The 19,650-nt window shown below is 40.9% G+C and overlaps 1 protein-coding gene across 1 annotated transcript in view; it reads left to right on the forward strand.

Annotated features, from left to right (window-relative positions):
- The first annotated feature begins 3,170 nt into the window (after window positions 1–3,170).
- Window positions 3,171–19,650, forward strand: part of sema3fa (sema domain, immunoglobulin domain (Ig), short basic domain, secreted, (semaphorin) 3Fa) — a 46,383-nt gene continuing 29,903 nt past the window's right edge. The window contains exons 1-2 of the mRNA XM_005453518.4: window positions 3,171–3,500; window positions 4,911–5,064. Coding sequence (XP_005453575.1) covers window positions 3,297–3,500; window positions 4,911–5,064 — 358 coding nt within the window. The 5' untranslated portion in view covers window positions 3,171–3,296. The remainder of the gene's footprint in view (window positions 3,501–4,910; window positions 5,065–19,650) is intronic.

The raw sequence follows: 19,650 nt of genomic DNA on the forward strand, positions 1-19,650 counted from the left end.
TCCCGGTGAGGTGGAGGGATGAGTACATGTTCCCTCATTAAATTCTACACAATCGATGCATCCCTCAGAGTGTGCCGAGGGCCAGTCTCCGTGTCTTCGGCTGCGCGTGTGTGTATTGCTAGGATAGGGTTAACGGTCAATTGTGTGAGGATATGCGGCACACACATCTGTCTGTGCCATTTAGACGTGTGAGTGTGTGTGTGGTGTAAATGCAGATGTGCACAGCAGTGTGGGGCTGCACTTGTTTCTTCACCTCATCAGTAATGAACAGCTGTTAATTTGCCGAAGCCAGAGGACCGAGGTTGAGGTTGTCGCGGCCTGTTAATAATTACTTTTCATGAATGATGAAGTCATTGGTGGCAAAAGGTTAGAGGAAGAATTCAGTAAATATAATGAAACTCATATTAGAAAATGACCTCTGCTCTCATGCTGTCTGGATTTCTAGTCTCTACGGGCACCTGTTTCCATTAAAACCTCCACTGTAAATGTTAATGTAGTTTCAGTTTCTTTTCCTGCTATTTATCATAATTTTGCAGTGGATAAATAAATGCACAGTGTTTTGTTATTAAAAACAAAAAGCTCAGAGAACCCTGAAAGAGTGATAGCATTAATCTATGCAGTGTTGCTTTCATGTCCTCCAGGAAAATGACAACATTTTTAAATAGATGTGTGTGTTCAACTCAGTGTCAGAGTGAAGAGCGGCAAAATTAGCGTTTGCTGTTATTGTTCTTTAACAGGGATATTTAAAAAAACAGCCAACAAGTGAAGTGATGTAATAGCTGTAACAAAACTTCTTAAGAGTTTCCCACAGTGCAGCATTCAAATTCACATTATTAAACCTGGTTTCTCCCCATGCTGAACAAAAGACTTTTAACATCTCATTTCAGAAAGCCCCTCTAAGTGTTTCACTTCTGCGGTCTGGCACCTAATGCTGATGTTTGGTTTCAACTTTGTCGCATTTTACTCCTCAGATAGCTGCAACAGAAAACTGGATGAAAAACTGGAAAGCATGAGGGACTTTTCATGAAGGCGGGCGCTGCTCAAAGCCAGGATTCAATAATTGCTTTCTTCTTGTCTCACGCATGTGACAGATGGTGAGGCCACCAGAGGCCTGAAGATGGGAATAATGTTGTTGATTAAAAAGAAATATAGGAAACAACATGCAGCTGTTGGCTTTAGGACAGAAGAGTAAAGAAAGAACAAAAAGAGAAAAAAATAGTAGATCAATTTGGGAATAAAAGACAAAAGTAGTAATGACACAATTAAACTTGGCTGGGCCACACACATTTCACTGGAGGTCGTTTGAACTTCTTATATGTGAGCCTTAGAGAAAGTTTTTTTTTTCCTACTGATTTATTCAAAGTGGGTCTTATGGGAGTTGAAGTTTTCTTCCAGATATCTATAAAAGTTGTTATTTATTTGGTGTCTCCAGCCTTCAAACACAAATAGCCACCTGTACATGTTAAGCTGTGGGCTTCACTGTGTTATATCCGTGAGAACGAGAGTCTGATGGTCTTTCAAGACTGCACAAGATTCAGACGGACTGAAACGTATCAGTATCACCCACCCTATGCGCACAAGCTCGTGAGTGTGGGGGTAATTGTTTCTCAGAGCTTTTTGCACATATCAGGGGAAATTTAACACTTCTAATGGCAAATGCTGATGCAGAGCACTCCTTTCTCTGCTTTGAGCATCAAAGCCAAGAGGCACACTATGAAGCCTCTTTTGCATAGCCTGATGCAGTGATTGTCTTTCCAAGACATCTTTCAGAGGACGGAAAACTCAAAAATCTCACCCAGAGAGTCAGTGTAGTTTTTTGAGGTTTTTTTTTAAAAATGGAAATATTTTATCATCCTTACATCGTATTAATATGTTAACAAACACATAGCAAATGACAAGCCAAGTCTAGAGCTGTAACTAAATGAAAACTGACGTTTTGTACCCTCTATGTTCCTGTATTATTCTACAGCGACTGCTCTGTCAAGCAATTGCAATATCCCTAACATTGCATGAAACCTAAGCTACTGCATGTAGCATTTATGGAATAATAAGCATGTACACTGGGCATCAGCTGCATTGTGTGTTGACTGAATAAGAAGCAAAATAAGCCAGTGTGATCAGGGTGGGAGATCAAGTGAGATTAAAAGATTTAAGGCTCCATTTGCCCATGAATATCTGATGCCTGTCTGAGGCGAGAGCCAGGGATCCACTGTCAGGTCGCCAAGGTGTTTGGGGAAATCTACCTCATCTGCATCTGGCCACAGTTTCTCATGTGAATAATGTGAGCAATGCTCTCATCTCAACTGTTCTGTTTCTTTCTTATCTGCCTGAGTCAAAATAGCAAGTGAGTGATTCATGCGGCATTCAAAAAGAGGAAGTCCCATTCCGTACAACGACACTGCCAGGACAAGACAACTGGACACGCAGGATGTGCAGTACTATAGCTCTAAAGAGCTGTGTGACTATGATTGCTGCAGTTTGGACAGCCCATTCATACAGTCGTCATCACATTATCACAGGTTCCCTGCATTCAGTGTTAAATTCTATATGTGCTTATTATTATGAAATCAAGTCTTGTGGTGTTGAATTAGAATTATTAAGCTAGTGTGAGAGCTTCAAAGGAACTTTTGTTTTCGTTTTGATCTACCGCAAACTTTAACTTAATTTTCCCTGTTGTCACACAGATAAATGCTTACAGATATGAAAACACTGAGTGAACTTTGTGAATAAAACTAAATCTCACTAGGTCGTGAACTCAGCATTATTCATGCTCTATTATTAACACTTAAAATTCCAGAAGATTCTGAATATATGGAAAATGTGATATGTTTATTACAGGCAGTGGGAATGCAGATGTTCCCTGATGCAAGTCATTGAAGGTAAAAACTGATTCTTCTGTGAGGCTTCGTCAGTGGTTGTGACAGTTGTAGCAGAGGATGCGCGACAACTCTTCTATGCAATGTTGAAAGTAACATGAAAACTCACTAACTTGTAGGCGTCATGCTTTCTTTTGAGTAAGTTTACCATTGTAGCCACCTGGAGTGTATGAAGGTGCAGAGCAGAGACGTTTTCTCTTCAATTTTGAGCAGGGACGACGCACACGGATGCTAAAGGTAGGTTCCCTCCCCCATGGGTGTGTCCACAGCCGGGAGACCTCAGCTTATCCACCTGCAAAAGCCGCTTCCCGGCACTACACACTTGAGCGCCGCTGCGCACGGTCGAAGCTCTTCCCTACTTCGCACCAGGAACAATTCTTTCTTGGTCACCTTCTTGACTGGAAAATACAGATTCTGTTAATGCGATTTAGAGATCACTTCAAGTTAAAGCGGCCGCTTCAAGTTGATTTAAACCCAAGCTTTGTTTGGCTCTGGGATAATCGTGTGGGATCTGCGGCGGATACACTGATACTCCTGCCTGCGGACAGAGGAGCTCAAACAATCTGTGGATGGTTTTCAGTGCTGACCAGCTATATCATAATAGCCACTGGACGTCACCATAAGGTAGGTCATAATCTAAGTGCTTTTCAGCTACATGACAAGTTAAAGTAAGTATTTATTATGTGACAGATGCGCTCTTAAATCAATAGGAAGCCACATTTAATGGAATCGAGTAAGAAGAATGTCACCGCTACATGTGCAAGATAGAATCTGTAATAAATAGAAGATGTATTTAAAATGTCTGTAAAATAAATTTGTCTTGAATATTAGAAATGGTTCGTGTTTAGCAGCACAAGCTTGCGCATATTTATATTTTGGTGTGGCTCTCCGGCGCATGTGGGAGGTCGTTTTTAATGAGCGATACTCTGAAATACTGTTTTGAAATATTGCAACAGCCAAGAGCAGAGAGTGTTTAATCGCCAGTGCGAGTTTCTTTTAAAGACCTTAAAAGTTCTGACTTCGTGTGATGTCGTACCTTCAGAGGAAACGTATGTGCAGTTCTCAGCGGATTCTTTTTGACCGCTTACAATCCCCGTTAACGTTATAAATGACACGTGGTTCATGTTCGTGTCCTCATAACTCAAAAGCCAAGTCAGCCTTTATTTTGGTTAACGGTCGGCTTTGGAGTTCTGCCTTCGGGGCTTAATGTGGAACTTGATCTTAAACCCTGACTGACAGTTTGACCTCATGCTCGGATCCGCGCTTACAACATCTGTGGCATGCGCAGACAATTACAGCAAAACACCTTCGCTAAAATTGTTTTTTTTTTTTTATTGTTTCCAAATCTGGCGCTTCAGATGCCATTTCTCATGACTTTTTGCGCTGGCGTTACGCGCATTTGTGCCACCTGGTCCACACGCGGATACCTCTTCAGATTCTTTTATGAGGACATTATCTTCAGCTCTCTTTGTGGCGGATAACAGCATGTTGATGCGCTTTGTGATTTAATCTGTGAGCACTGCCGGTGCGCGCCAGGCGTAAGGGGGCAGCTCCGTGTACAACCGGTGAAACGAAACTCTCGTTGTAAAATAGTAGTTACAGTTTTTAAACTCTTAAACGTTTATTTTTACGCACGTTTCATTGCACTGTTTCGAAAAGTGAAGATCTGCAGAGAGTGGCGAGGGGCGGGCAGCGGTATTTGCAGCTGGAAGGAGATTCCATCCTATTCCCAGCTTAATAACATGAAATGGTCAAGTTGCGATTCCACATAGGCAACCAATTTGAAAAGAAAAAAAACTACATTAATTCCTATCCATTTTTTTTTTTTTTTTTTGCCATGTATCTCACTCATTGCTTTGTGTTCTGTGTGGTCTGACTTTAATGAAGGCAAAAGTAGCTGCATAATGCAGCAATGATTGCAAGGAAACAACCAAATTACTTTAGTTTAGTAACTACGAGTTGGTTACTGTACGAGTTTTGTGAATTGAAAGGGCTTTGCTCATTGTTTGATGGTCATCCCTGTCTGTCCCTCAGCTCCTGGATTCTCCTTTGTCCCTGTTAACAAACAGAGGAACAATGTTGTGGGACAAACTGTGCTGGTTGCTGGCCCTACTAGCTTTATCATCTGGGGGGCTGCCCCCTCCCAGCGAGCCCCTGTCTGCTCCCAGAATTTTCCTGTCCTTCAAAGGTAAGACATTCAAAATAATGCTGTGTCTGTGACCTAGTTGGTGTAGTTCTGTGTTTCTCTTGAGACATGCAGATTTGATTGCCACTTCGGTCAGCACTCTTTGATTTCTTGGGTTAACTGCTGGCACTGACTGAATTCAGGTCTTGGCAAGCCTGGCGTTTGTCCCTTCAGTGGTTAACACTGAGTTTGATTGTGTGATTGTGTGAGAGAGGCTTGATGAGCGGGATGAGGAGATGCGCTGCTGATTGTCCTGACTATTCAGGGTAAGAGAATATGTCTTCATCCAATCGCCTGGATGCAGTTTGTTCCCTAAACAGGCCTTTGTGTGACCTCGGCTCTCTTCTGAAATCAAGTCAGATTTAACACTTGGCTGAGCACAAACTCAGGGTACACATCCAGCATGTTATGAATGTTAGCCAGTGCCACATGAGACCCTGTGTGTGTTGATCTGTCCCGTTAAAAGGCCTCAGTGGCAGTGTGTCGAGTGCTTTGTCATTCCATTGTTGGAATAGTCATTGCATCCATAACTGTTCTTGACAGGTTATAGTACTTGTCCCTAAAAACACTTTAATAATTCTCAGATGAGTTCAGATCCTGGTCGGTTTGTCAGATTACTGCACTTCAAATCTCATCTTTGTATTAGAAATTTGCCTAAATGTGATCATCTAGATTTCATTTTCCTGAAAATCAAATCACAGATATCTCAGATAAATACCTTATGTTACATGTCAAGTGTTTTTACAGCACTCTGTCAAAAAATGGTCAGTGTAGGTAGTCCTGGATTATCGGTTTATTGTGTTTGCTTCAATTTCAGTTGTGTTACTTGATATTGCAATCTTTATGCTAAGCTGATTTTAAAAAGCTCCAGGGGCTTTTCCAATTCTCGGGTTTTTCTCTTCAGATATTTTGTTTATCTGTTTGTTTTTCTTCATCCCTCGAATCCCATCTCCTTCTCTTTGTCTTTAATCAAGTTGGATTTCACACACTAATGGTCGCACATTTACTTGGTAGAAAAGAGTTCATTTATTTTCCACTTCTTTTAATGAGTTCCTTTTTGTTTTTAATTAGTTTTCGAGGTTACTTTATGCCTCACAGGGCAACTTCAGATAACTGAAGACTAGAAATGCACCTAAGCTCTGCATTCCCTAATTGTATTGGTTTTGCACAGTACCGCTGGGAATACTTGTGTAATGTGCTTTTATTAATGTTTTTTTTAACTCGTCAGTGTATCACACTAGTGCTACCATGCAAATATGTTCACTTTAAATATTCTCCATATGATAACATCCAGCTATTTTAACAAGCATCTCAATTTTGGAGTTAAAATAAAACAAAGAGATACTAATGTAGGCTGCAAGTGTTCCCAGCTGTTTTTTTGTACTACAATGCTGAATTTGCTCATTATGACCCAGCTTCACATATTTATCCACAAAGGTTAGACAGTATCGCTTTCTACTGATTATTTGCATTTTGTGAAGAGAAGATTTTGCTGCGTTTGGCTAAAATCCAAGTTTGTTACAAAAAAACTCCACAGTTTGTCTTTGCCTTTCAAATGTTTGCTCCCTATCAAAGCAAAAGACTGTGGGCCATACACATAGCTACACACAGTTGTGCATAATAAATATTACAATGAGATACACATACAGCTTTAGTACTGCGTTTTATCCATTTACTTACTTTCCTTCAAACCCATTCTACATGCACTTCTACATATACTTTATTAATGATGAAATTTAACTGTCTTTTATATTGAGATGTTTGCATGTCGATTCTCTTGGGACTGCAAAGAAAAAAAGTCCTACACTATTACTGCCTGACTCTGGGCTTTTTTACTCGACCTTCTAATTTTTAATTTTGTTTTTTTGTGTTGTTTTGTTTTTTTTAACTGTATGGATTGGTTCATAATTTCACTTTCGCTCTCTCCGTCACATAAAATAAACAAAGGTTTGCGGTGTAAACCACCACTATGAACCTAAGCTGATAATTCTGACTAAAGCAGCTACTGAGTATGTTAGGGCAGGCTGAGTTATTAACTGTGATAAGGGCCAAGTGTGCAAACAGAGGCTAAGACCAAAGGAATGTCCATTCAAAGCAGAACATCAACCCAGACTTCAAAAGAGCTGACAAACACATGCAGACACACACACAGCATGCATCACTCTGTCAAGCCGCACATAAAGTCCCCCTGGATCCTGTACTCTCCTTGTAACTGTAAAAAACATGTGAAGTTTTAATACTCTCATCTAATGATAGTACAAAAAAAAGTCACATTTATGCAGTTATGTACATGCATTCTTTGTCATAAAGACTGAGCGAGGCTGGGTTAAATCAGCTGCTGAGAACTCCTATATTTACTTTTAAACAAGGCCTATAATCACGTGCTATTTTAGTGTGCATGGCTCTGAGAGGTTGTGACCCTGCAAACAGAAGCCAGTCACACCCGAGGTTAACTGCCCTCAAACTGTGGGAGAATGGCACCATATTAACAAGTAATAGCTTGTTAGGCTAATCCTCAGGCACATTTGAAAATGTTTAACTTTGTTTTTCTTCAGCCTCTGAACACCTGGGTGCAAGGTTACTTCTGAGAAGAAAGCAGCAGAGAAACAAAGACGAAGCCAGGCGGTCCTGTAATTGGACTAACTCTCGGGGACAGTCCTAATGTGGCTTCAGTCTTTGTACTCTCCCTCCCAAACAGACTTTTTGTCCCATCTAATGAGTCGATGATTGTCACGCCTGAACAAAGACTTCACTATCTGCTCATCTCTCCCAGCAGTTTTCAGAGTGAAGATCAGAAATACTGGCATGTCCCTCATGTCTTTAATCTATGGATAATTGGAATTTTGCTGCTTGTTCTATTTCTGACTACACAAATGGAGTCCTTTCACTGACTCTTGTGACTATAGGTACATTTATATAGTACATGTCAAGAAAAATTTGTCCTACATACATTATCATGACATTCCTCTTTAAGACAATGGCATCTTTTTGACTCCTGTGTTTCAAGTAAGCATTTTAATAATAACCCTTGCTTCACCATGAGATACCACATCCTTTTCAACAGATTATCAAAGGGACACTAATGAAACCCTTTTCCCCTTGCACCTCTTCCAACCTGCTTGCTTCTTATGTAATTTTGACACTGGAGACAGAGCTAAGAGCCTCGGCCAAACCTGCCTGCAATCAAGTCTTAGCAATCAATGAGCTGCTAAAAGCTTATCCACAGCTAACCTGCATGCTTGCACATGATCCTTGGTTGCTCAGGGTGGATATTAAGCCTGGGAATATGTTTTTGCCTGATTCATTTCAGTAGATGTTTAAAAAAAGCACGTGCAACCTCCTTCAATTGTCTTGTTCGGTCTCCTTTAATCAAACGCAAAGAGGCTGCACCAAACCACCGTGTTATACTAGCAAATCACCGGGGAGATGGCAAATGCATTCAGCCAGCGAGTTTATAATTCTAAATCTTCTTGCTGTTCAGCTACAAAACTAATGCCTTTAATTAGCTTTCTCATCAGATCACATTGCACATTACATTGGATGTTATTGTATTACATGCAGCATCAACGGAGATGTTAAACATAATTGATCACACAGAGAAGCGTACAGTGTACATTACCACAATACAATCATTAATTTAGCATTGAATAAATAAAGTGGGCATGATTATCAGTGATAGTGAGGGGTGCTTATGTTATTGCTTTTCCTAGTGATGAATTATTTTGTGTGTGGAGCTATCTTACTCGCCTAAAGGTGGAGGGAGCTGAGAGTGTTGCACTAAAGGGATAATTCAATTGATCTGAATGTGAAAGTTTTGTACAGAATCTTTAGTTCAGTGTGCTGCTCCAGGGTGACTCACCTGGTTTGTTGTTTCACTCTTTCAGATAGTTTTAAGTATTCACATCCTTTGAACCAGAAAAGTTTTACGCTTTCCTTCTACATTTTTTTTTTTGCCCAATATAATGAATAAGTGAAAATTTAGAATTAAATCATTTGTATTTTTAAAGATAAGTGAAAATATTAGGCAATGTTGAAATTGCGAAGCTGATTAATGCTTTTGGAAAGAAAGTGCAAATAGAAGCAACATTTTTGTCAAGCAACTGATGTTTGTTTTTGAGACACTAACTTGTAGTAGAAGAAGAGGAAGTAGTTTTTGACAAACACAAATACACTTTTTGTCCCAACTAAAGTTCACCGTGGAGCATTTACGCTGCTCTAATAGTATACAGCGTTATCAAATTCAACCCTGTGTGCAACTCTGCCTTCCAGCTGTGCATGTTTGCTTCTTTCCCAGCACAACGTCACTGGTACCTGAGGTTAACACGCTTAGCACAACCCTTCACTTCCCCAGCCAACATGAAAGCAAATTCTGAGAGAAGATGGAGGATGGAGGGTTCAGGGCTTTTTTTTTTTTTTTTTATAAATGTCCCAAATTCATATTACTATTTAGTTAGCTGAACTACTCTAATACACTCCACTCACTTTATGCATCCATGCAAGACTGCACCTGTTGGCAGTTTGTAGTCTTAAACTGGTTTTTCCTAGTATCTCCATTACAGAATGTCATGGTATCAAAGAATGTTTCCAGAATGTAATATGTGCTGACTGTGGCACGCAAGCCCTCAGCAATTATTACTACACTTTGCTACTTTCTCTCAAGAGACGATGTTTGTGGAGGAGGGGAGGGATGTGCATCCCAGCAACCTCTGCTCTGCAGGATACATTCTGTCAAACTATGATTATTCAGGAGAGAAAAACAGAAGGCGACAGCTCCAGTGCTAAATATAGTGTCCTTCCTGTCGGTTTCTTTCTCTTTTTATCTTCCTCTCCTCCTCTGCCTCGTCATCCTCCTCCTCTGCCTTTACTCTACACTCACACCCTCTCTCTACTTGCCTGTTGATAAGACTGGCAGTGTGAGCAGCGGGAGGAGATCACCCCATGTGCAACCCACAGCAGGGGCATGCCGTTTTAGCACATGCAAAAACGCAAAAAAGGGGCAGCTGTTTTGCCCAGACTTTACTTAAGAAGAAGCTACAACGGTGAGCCAGCAAGTGAATGTGTAAGTGGGGAGTGGGTGGACATCTGAAGGCTAAAGAAGGTTTCACGTACCAGCTCAACTAACATGCAGTAAGTGCTGAAGCTTGAAAGGAAATTATATGTGTGCATTATGTAGCCCTTTTATAGTAATTTTCACTCTGTAAATTACTGGCTCCCCACTCTTTAATGATGCCACAGAGACTAATACACACACACATCATTGCTCTCAATGAAAGGCACCGCATTGAAAACATTTTCCCTCAATTTAAATATTTCTTCTGAGCGAGCATGCAGAACCCCCTGTCCCCCTGTGGTGATAAAAATGCTCAACATTCAAATGAAACTGTAATCACCCTGCTATTTATGATTCCTACTTTTAGGCATTTTAATCATAGTTTTAATTATTTGTAGAGGGGAGGAGCAGATATGATCATCTAGTTCCATCAGGATAAGCTTTTAGAGCAGATGCGACTAAAAATGAACATGCAGGGCACCCGGGCTATATCTCTATGGTGTTTTTGATCACAGTTGAAACTTTTTGAGTTACCGACTTGAGTTTTGCTATAGGTGCAGACAATGCCCTCCCTAACTATAAATTCACATATCTTAACCTCAATTTGGGTCTATCTATTTTCACTCCCTACGTCTGGGTTTTGTTTACTTTTCCCTCCCCTTCACCTTGCACTGACAGCTTTATGACGATGAAAATTTGTGCTTTGATAAATGTATGTTTTTGTGTGCATGTGCAAAGTTTTCTCTCTCTAAAACTGGTGACCCACAAAGTACACGTTAGACTATATTATAGTTAGAACTACATTGTAGGAGAGAGGCCTCGAGTTTAGGATTTTTTTTATTAACACTGTTGGCATTTTCATTGTTTTCTTTTAAAAAGAATCGCTCAGTTTGACCAGTAAAAAGTTTTATGGCAGCTTTATGAAAGGTTTATACATCTAATATCAACATGTATTTATTATATTAGATGCAATAGTTTGGTTAGTGTCTGTGTGCTACAGCTGATTGGTGCAAAATTGATACCATGATGAATTCAAGTTGCCCAGATTTTAGTCTTTCCACTAGACAATATTGACCTGACTGCAACACTAATTTAAATTGCAAAACTGGTATCATCATACTATGAATCATAATCATTAGCTTTTGCACAATATCACTTTTGTACACATTCAACCTTTAAGCTTCGTGTTTGGATATTTCTAACTAAAGATGCTCCATGGCTGATGTACTTAACTTGTTCGGCATGCAGGGGATGCATTAACAGCCGTTACAGTTTCGTGAGTTGTGTAAAGGGGGCAACACTCAGCAGGGACAGAAAGACAGTCACACTATGATGGATGCACCTCCATGTGGACGGATGCGTAGGGGAGTGATAGAAAGTCTGAGCATGTGTACATCCTGGTGTTTGTGTTTCAGGTCCCTGCTGCACTCTCTTTTTTTTTAATCGAAAAAGTGGCAGACAAGATAAAAATAGATGTCAGACATATGCTTTTTTACTCCTTCATGTCAGAGAGACATATTGAAGAAAATTAGTTATTGTAGCCTTTGTAAGGGATAGTTCAATAATAAGTCGATAATTCTTGAGGTGTGATTTTAATCCTTATTAAAGGCAGATTATTTAGCAGGCTGTGATGAAACTCACCACCTGCAGAAGGGGCAGGAGGGCGAGGGAACGGAGGAGGAAGAGTGCTTAGAGATGGAGTTAGAGAGGATGCTGCAGTTTTCTTAAGATTCAGAGTGACAGGGAGGAATGGGAGAGTCTTCTAATATTCATTTTAAGTCCATGCGGTTATGTCTGCATTGTTTGTTTGTGTGTGCATGTGTGTGTGTGTGCATATGTGTGTGTGGGTGCTCACATGCTTGCAGAGCTTCCTCTGTAAAGAGCTGCTATCTATGACACCGCTTTGGTTTGGTTGCCATAGCAGCATCTACCTGTCACTCCTCACAAACTGAATCGGGTTCAAATGATTCTCTCCACAGAGATGAGGTGGGATGCAATCACAGCTTTGTGCTTATTTCCCCAGATGTCTGCTGTCTCGTCTACTCTCAGGCAACCCTGAGGTAAAGCAGCAGCATCAAGTCTTCAAGGCTCAGTTAAGACAAATGAGACAATACATTTGTTAAAACAATAGACTTTGATGAGGTTGTGGTGTGATCTTCTGGAAAAATGGAGAGTTGGGCAGCGAATAAATTAAGGATTTAGTTCTGTGCGGAGGCTCCACCGGGACTAGACTTGCTCTCCAGATGTGACTGAGGTGTGGGAGTCTTCACGGGTTCACAACTCAGACTGAAATTAAGGAGACAGGGGGTCAAGGGCACCTTTCTACTTGTTTATCTTAGACAGCTATCATTCATTTTTATTTGTCTGTCAGTGTTTGGGTCTAGTTACTGCAGTGCCAGTGACCTCATTCCTATGGTGCCCATTTTGAAAATATTAGATGGTATACTTTTCAGGTTACATACATTACTGTCTTATATGGCTATATATGTATGTGTCTGTGTTACTAAATATAAACTACCTTGAATAGCAACGTAATGTTGCTTCATTTTTACTTTGGAAGGCTTTCAAACATTTAATATCCATCCATTCATTTTCTCTCGCTTATCCAATTCAGGGTTGTGGTGGGGGTGGAGCCTATTCCAGCTGTCACAAAGCAATGGGCGGGGTACAGCTTGGGCAGGTCAACAGTCTGCTGCAGGGCTAACTGAGAAAGACAAGCATTCACTTTCACATTGACACCTAATTCAGAATCACAAATTAACCTAACATGCATGTGTTTGGGCTGTGGGAGGTTGATAGAGTGCCCAGAGGGAGCCCAAAGAGGCCCTGGGAGAACAAGCAAACTCCACACAGGAAGACCTGAGTAACCATAGATCTGATGAATAGTTTTTCCAGTACAAATAACACATAAATTAAGCCTTTCAGATGTGAGTGAAATTTCCCCAAACTTATTATCACTTGAATTAGAAATTGGCAACTTCAATGTATCCCAAGCAATCATTAATCAACCAAAAATACTAAACTTTTGCTAAAAGAAGCGTTCCAAGTGCAAGGATTTGTGGTTGTTCTCGCTTTTATCAATAGTATCGGTTATGGCTGAAACAGTAATATTTATAATCAGAACATATTTTCTCCAAAATCACTATCCAGTGTTTTGTTTGAGACGTGTACATTTATCTGCATAGTACATTCTGCAGGCAACATTTATAATCGGCTAGATTGGTCAAGCAACACTTCCACTGTGCTGTTTGTCGAGTGTTCAAACCATTGCAACTTACAGAAAGGATTGATCTATATGGATTAGAAGACATAAAATCTTGGAGTCTTCATCCTTTTGGGGGGCTTTTCCTGTCAGCCTGGTCCTATCTGCAATAACAGGTCTGTTTGAGAGTGACTTTGCATTAGAAGCGATGATGTGCAGAAGAGTTATCAGTGGTATCATGTGTCTAAGAGGATTTTCTGCAGCTGCATCACTCTAGCATCATCTGAATCTGACTTGAACTGTGATAGGCTCGGTTCCTGTGAACAGGTACGGATATGTTCAACTTTAATTAAATCCAGTTAAAAAAGAAAAACTTTAAAACTTCATTTAAGTACATAACAGATATCAGTATGTATAACACAGCACTGTAGTTGCATACACAAGATAGTGACAAATAAAAGTTGAAAAGCTGAAATACTAAAATCAAAAAGTATAAAGCACATAATAACGACTGTAAATGCTATAAAAGCCTTTTGAACTTGCCTTGCTCCAACTCAGATATCTAGGAGGACATACAGAATGACAGAGAATGTCAGATAAGGGTTGAGAGAGAAATGAGGATTGTTGGGAAGACAGGCTGAGAGGAGGAAAAGGTGAAGGGAGCACCAGAGCTGATTCAGAGAAGGCTCTAAGAGTGCTAATGGACTACAGGGCATCAGTGTCAGGTTTGCTATCTCAGCCCGAGCAGAGTGGATAAATGGAGGGATTTGAGAATGAAAAGGAGGAGAGGAGCGTGGGTGCGCAAAAGGCATACTCGGGTCGAATTTTGTGTCTGCTTCCCATTAGTTGTATATGAGTGTTGGATGAGATGGTTTACTTCAGCTTGTGCCTTCATGGACAGCCTCCACAGGTCAGTCCTGTGCCAATGCCCTGGCTGTAACCTTGTGCTGCAAAGCCTAATGTTGGAATCCATAAAAACTGCTGTGTGTTTATTCACATGCACATATTGTCATACAGATTGGCTTAGGAGTGCTCTAAGAAATCTGGACTAAAGCCCCAAGTGTGTCACACATCTCTTCACCAGCAACACAAAATGTTTTGAAAGCAAAGTACAAACTTGTACAAATATTTCACAACCATCACACATCGCCAAGTTGGTTTTATGGGAAATGCTTGCTTTCCTAAGTGATGGGCCAAAGCTGACTTTGGGGAGAAAGCCGAATAACATCAAATACCTGTAATCGTATGATTATTATTTTTTTTATTTTTTGCAGGTGTGGGAGATGTAGTCTGTTAAAGTCTCTGAGTATACGCACTGGATAACTACCAAGTAGCTGTCTATGTGATTGCGGCAGAAATGAGGCCTATGGTTGAGTCTGACCATGAGTCTGTGGGAGGCTGCAGCAGTCTCACTATTGGATTAAAAAAAGCAAGAACATTCCTCCTCCTCCTCCTGCCTCCTGTCAGAGTTGTATTTCATCATTTAGTTACTAACCTCTCCCTTCATATGCTCTACATACATTCTCTCTGCATGATGCATAACTGGTGAAAACCGAGCCTCTGTCAGATGCTAACATCATTACCGAACCCACCTTCAAAGTTTGAGATGTAAATGCTCAGTAAATAGCAAAGCTTTCCTTGTCAGATTGATTTCGCTTGAATCGGATTTGTATTTCCTATATTCCATTAGCTGCTTTGGCTTCAGGCAAGGAATGACTGAGTTTCAAGGTCAGAGCTTTGAGTGAGATCACGCTTGTGTGGCCGAGAACCCCCTGAACCCATTTAGTCCTGGAAGAGCAACAGAGAGGAACTGGGCACAATAGGAAGGGCAGAATGGGGTAGAACATGAGTTTTCCAAGCTGTGTTTTCTGGGTTTATACACTGATGTGCTTCCTGATAATGTGCTGATTGTGGACGGGAGGATATGGCCTCTCATCCGTAATCATTGTAGCGGTTGCATTGACGCGATGCCAAGATTTTTCTCCATGCCTGCCCTATTTACGCCCCTTTGCCTCTAGCTTTGTTAGTCAGCCCTGTTCTCAGGAACCTTCTCTAGGTGTCCTTAATGGTATGTTGGCAGTGTTGTTCATGGTGTATGCGCCATATGTGTGTGCCTGTGTTACTGCATACATATGTATGAATGAGAAATGGGAGTAAGGGCCTCCTATGTTGCTGTTGTTATTGTTGTTGTTGGTGTCGACGCCTCACTCATCCCCGTGAATGGACTGCTTGGTCTCAATAGAAGAGGGGCGTTCATGTGGGTTGGGTCCATCATTCATTTACTTCATTCATGTCCCCAGGGAGGCAGAGGGGGAGTGGCATACAATATTGGCATGGCATTAACTCTCAAAGCATCTCTGTCTGTCCTTTGCCTCCCTCTGCTCACTCTCCCTCTGCCTCTCATCATTCTCATCTCTCACTTTTTCTCCTCTTGGCACAAATGGCAAAACAGTCATTACTCAAAGCTTGGCTATGATCCTGGGCTTTCATGTTCTGTAGGATTTCATGTTAGATGGATTGATGCTCCTCTGGATCTTGTGCTTCACCACACTACAATGATGGAAGACCACAGACAGCCTTTCAGGAACCTTAGAAGAGGCAGCACCTCTTGGCACAAACACAGAGGCACGAACTATTTTCCATGGCTGACAGATTTAGTTTTAATGTGGTCAGTTCAGCTGAGAATCAGACAGAGGAAACAAAAAGTATGATCTCCAATCCAAATGACGCTTCGTTCAAGTGTTATCGTATTTAGAAAGCATGAGATGCTTAGAATTCATTCGCCTGTGGCTCTGATTACACGAGTGCCATTAACAAACAGGATTGGTGCACAGTGTGAAATTTACCATTTCACTACCGTGGCGAGATTACACCGTCCTATTAAACCTTCTGTTCATGAGTATTCACAAATCATTGCAAGACATTATGAGCAAATTAGACCCTAAAAGCAACAGGATCCGTGTTTGCTTTTCAACATTTTTTTAATCTCCTATACTACAATGCATGGTTTGGTTTTTAACTGAATTATGTTTATTTTTGTAGTGAAAACTAAATGGTAAATAGATACTGGCGCTTATATAGTACTTTTCTGCTCAATTTAAGCTCTCAAAATGATTTGTTACTATAAGCCTCATGCAGACACACATTCTATGCTTTTTTTCACTACCTTCAATTTTTTTAACCTAACATTCACAGACTTACTGAATCCAGAGTTGCCCATGATGAATCCACGTCTTGCCCACAGATACTTTGACATGCAAGTTGAAGGATCTAACCACCGACCTTTTGATTAGTAGACGATCCACTCTACATCCCGAGTCACAACTGCCCCAAAACTACTGCTGTATGTGTAGTCAAGCTGATAGCCAAAATGTTGCAAGTGTAGCACATGGCAGCAGCAGATCCCTGGGTTGAAAACTTGCTGTCTTGCTCTTTTCCTCAGCGCCTGTCCTTTCGAAATAAAGGCTCAAATACCCCACAAAATTACAGTGCGTCAGTTCCACAGAGGAGCCCAGTATTTTTACAAACACACAGGGTTGTCCAACAGGAAGTTAAGCCTAGTGGGTGTTGTTGACAGCAAAATGAAATTTCTGTGTAGTAGACAAGATATAAATAATACAGTATGGAGTGCCTGAGAAGTGTAATTTTTCCCTTAGGATGATGTTATGTTATAGCTTCCTCATGCTCCAGTGCTTCAAGGATTTTAAGTGTTAAGATTGCTTAATATAACCTGAGTGAGTTATTTTTTTTATCTGAAAGTGATAATGTTTTGTAAAGGTTATCTCAACGCTAAAGGTAATTGGAAAGGTCATTGGAAAAAAAGCACTAAGAATATTTCCTCAGTTATGAAAACACATAAATTGTTAAGATAAGAATGTAGCTGCGGGGATTATGTATTGCCTCGCCTACCAAATATGAGATAAACTGCGCAGCATACACTTATTGCATCGCAGTAGTCTCTTGACAGCCTATTTTCAGATTCAGTTTAAATATCTTTGTTGCAAAATATTTTTCTATTGCAGGACCCAGTTGCATGACAATCAAAAGACTATTCCTCAGCTCTCCCAGCTCTATCATGTGTGAGTGCTGCGAATGATTCACTAGTTCTTCAGATGATCATAACCAGACTGCTGGAAAAGCTACAAGAGAAAATATGGCAAGCTGCAAACAAACAAATCCCAGGCACAGAAAAAAAAGAAAGAAATTTGTCTGCCGTTCAGATCTGATGAATGAAAAAATGATAACGAAGACAGGAGATGGGAGTGTGAGTGGGTGAGAGGGGCCACTCATAAAGGAAAAAAGTCTCTCTCCATTCCTGATGTAGAATAGTCTGTGTTTGGGTTCCTTATCAGTGCAGAGCGGATGGCTAAGCACTGATTTATGACAAGGTATGACAGTGCTAGATAAGAGCATTTTTAGCCTCTATGTGTCTGTGCAATCATTGGCCTCTTTCAGCACCCCATGCAAGGAGGGATGGAGGGTGACTGTGACCAGCATTTCCCACTGTCACGCAAGGTGCCTCCTTCCAACTGATAAGCGCCCTACCTTCCTCTCATTCTGTGTTGCTCTTCGTGTTTCGCTATCTGTCGTCATCGTTCTCCTATCAAAACATGTGCTTCCAGCTAATACTTTCTTTTGTTAAACATGATGGATTTAAAAGTGCAGACGTATGTATGCTGCGACATATGAGTCTAAACCCAAATAGCTACGAACCACTGAATTTTAAAGCACAATGTAATGTGCTGGTGGAGGCTTAACTGTCAGGACTGCTTAACTGCTGAAAAGGTCATTTCAACATTTCTTATCTACCTCCACTGCATACTAAATCTCACAGAGCAGAACTGCCAACAATAACATACCAGAAAATTCTTCACCATTTTCTGATCCGTTGCATCCAGAGTTTTGTTCCACATGGTGTATGTAATTGATAAAGCTTGCAGTTTGAACACGGGCCAATCTCACTTGCCCATTTCATGCCTGGAGTGCAGTAATTGCTGCACGGCATTGACACGAAGGTCTTATGTGACAGGCCTTGATGTGGGCTGTGTAGGGCAGACAAGTTATCTTGTATCTGTTTTTTCTATGATTTTATCCATCTGTTCTCCATTCCTCACTTTGAACTCTGCCAATTTTGATACCTCTGCCTCTTATATCTGCGAAAAATCTCACCATTCAGTATCGCAGTTTCACTTGGGAAACTTCGAATGAATTTGAACCTAACCATAGCTATTCACACATTGTTTGAGCTCTGTTCTTAAACAGACACCCCCTGGATGCTGACCCTCGTGGTCATGGGTGGGAAAAAAGGCCACAAGGGTCACAAGGTAGGATGTCCCAGCTGTCTATCAAACATAAAAGCTGCCAAATTACCAAGTACTGGTGTTTTAAAATTTCAGAGTGTGTGCGCCAGTCCGCAAGAGAAGCAGAAAGGATCGTGAATTACACAGACAGACAGTAATCTATAGGTCTGTCAGCCTGTCACTCAGCCTGACCTTGGATAGCTTTACTTTAATTGCAGGGTGGTATGAGAGAGTGGGGCCCACCTTCAGCAGAAAATTCACTTTATCCATTAAAGATATAATGGCTGCCGACGTGTTTCGTCTTGAAAGACATTTTCTGCTTTTTAACCTGCTGGAATGTAAATGATCATTTTTAGCCTGTAATTATTTTCTGCAAGGCCCCTTCATTTTTAAATAATCCAGGTCTTTCACTTCAGAGCTTAATATTTCTGTAGTCACATGTGGAAGTTGATACTGCTTGTCAGAAAAAGGTAAAACTAAAGCTTATGGCATTGAAATTCACTGTTTGTCTGTGAGATTATAGTTCCACCTGTAGTCCCTGCTGCAACTGTGAGATGTATTTTTGCACTTTAAAGTTAGGATTAGCTCTCCTGTCACTGTGTCATTATATTGTCTTTGCAGAGACCCTTTGTAAACCACGGATGCAAAACAAGCGTGCATTAATAGATCTCAAAGATATCCCGAAATCGAGTTATTTCTAAACCTTCTGTGGTTCTACGTTTCTTTCAGTCACCCCTCCCCCCCTTTCTGCTCCTACTCCCCTCTCCCCAACTCCCACATTCTTACTATAGCCTATGTCCATCATACAGGCGCTAAGAAAATATGAATACCCCTGACTGATGGTCATCATTTCCCACTTTGTTTTCCCCACTCATCTCCTCCTATTTATGCCAGATAGACTGACAGACAGCAAGTAGACAGTTAACATGGATGCTCTTTCACTCACAGCACCCAGTCAGCTAATTCTCACCAGTTGGCCTTCCCTACTTTCTTTTCTTCCCGCAGCTCTCACCAAACTTTCCCGCTGATCTCATTCA

This window comes from Oreochromis niloticus, linkage group LG5 (assembly GCF_001858045.2).
Source record: "Oreochromis niloticus isolate F11D_XX linkage group LG5, O_niloticus_UMD_NMBU, whole genome shotgun sequence".
Lineage (NCBI taxonomy): Eukaryota > Metazoa > Chordata > Actinopteri > Cichliformes > Cichlidae > Oreochromis > Oreochromis niloticus.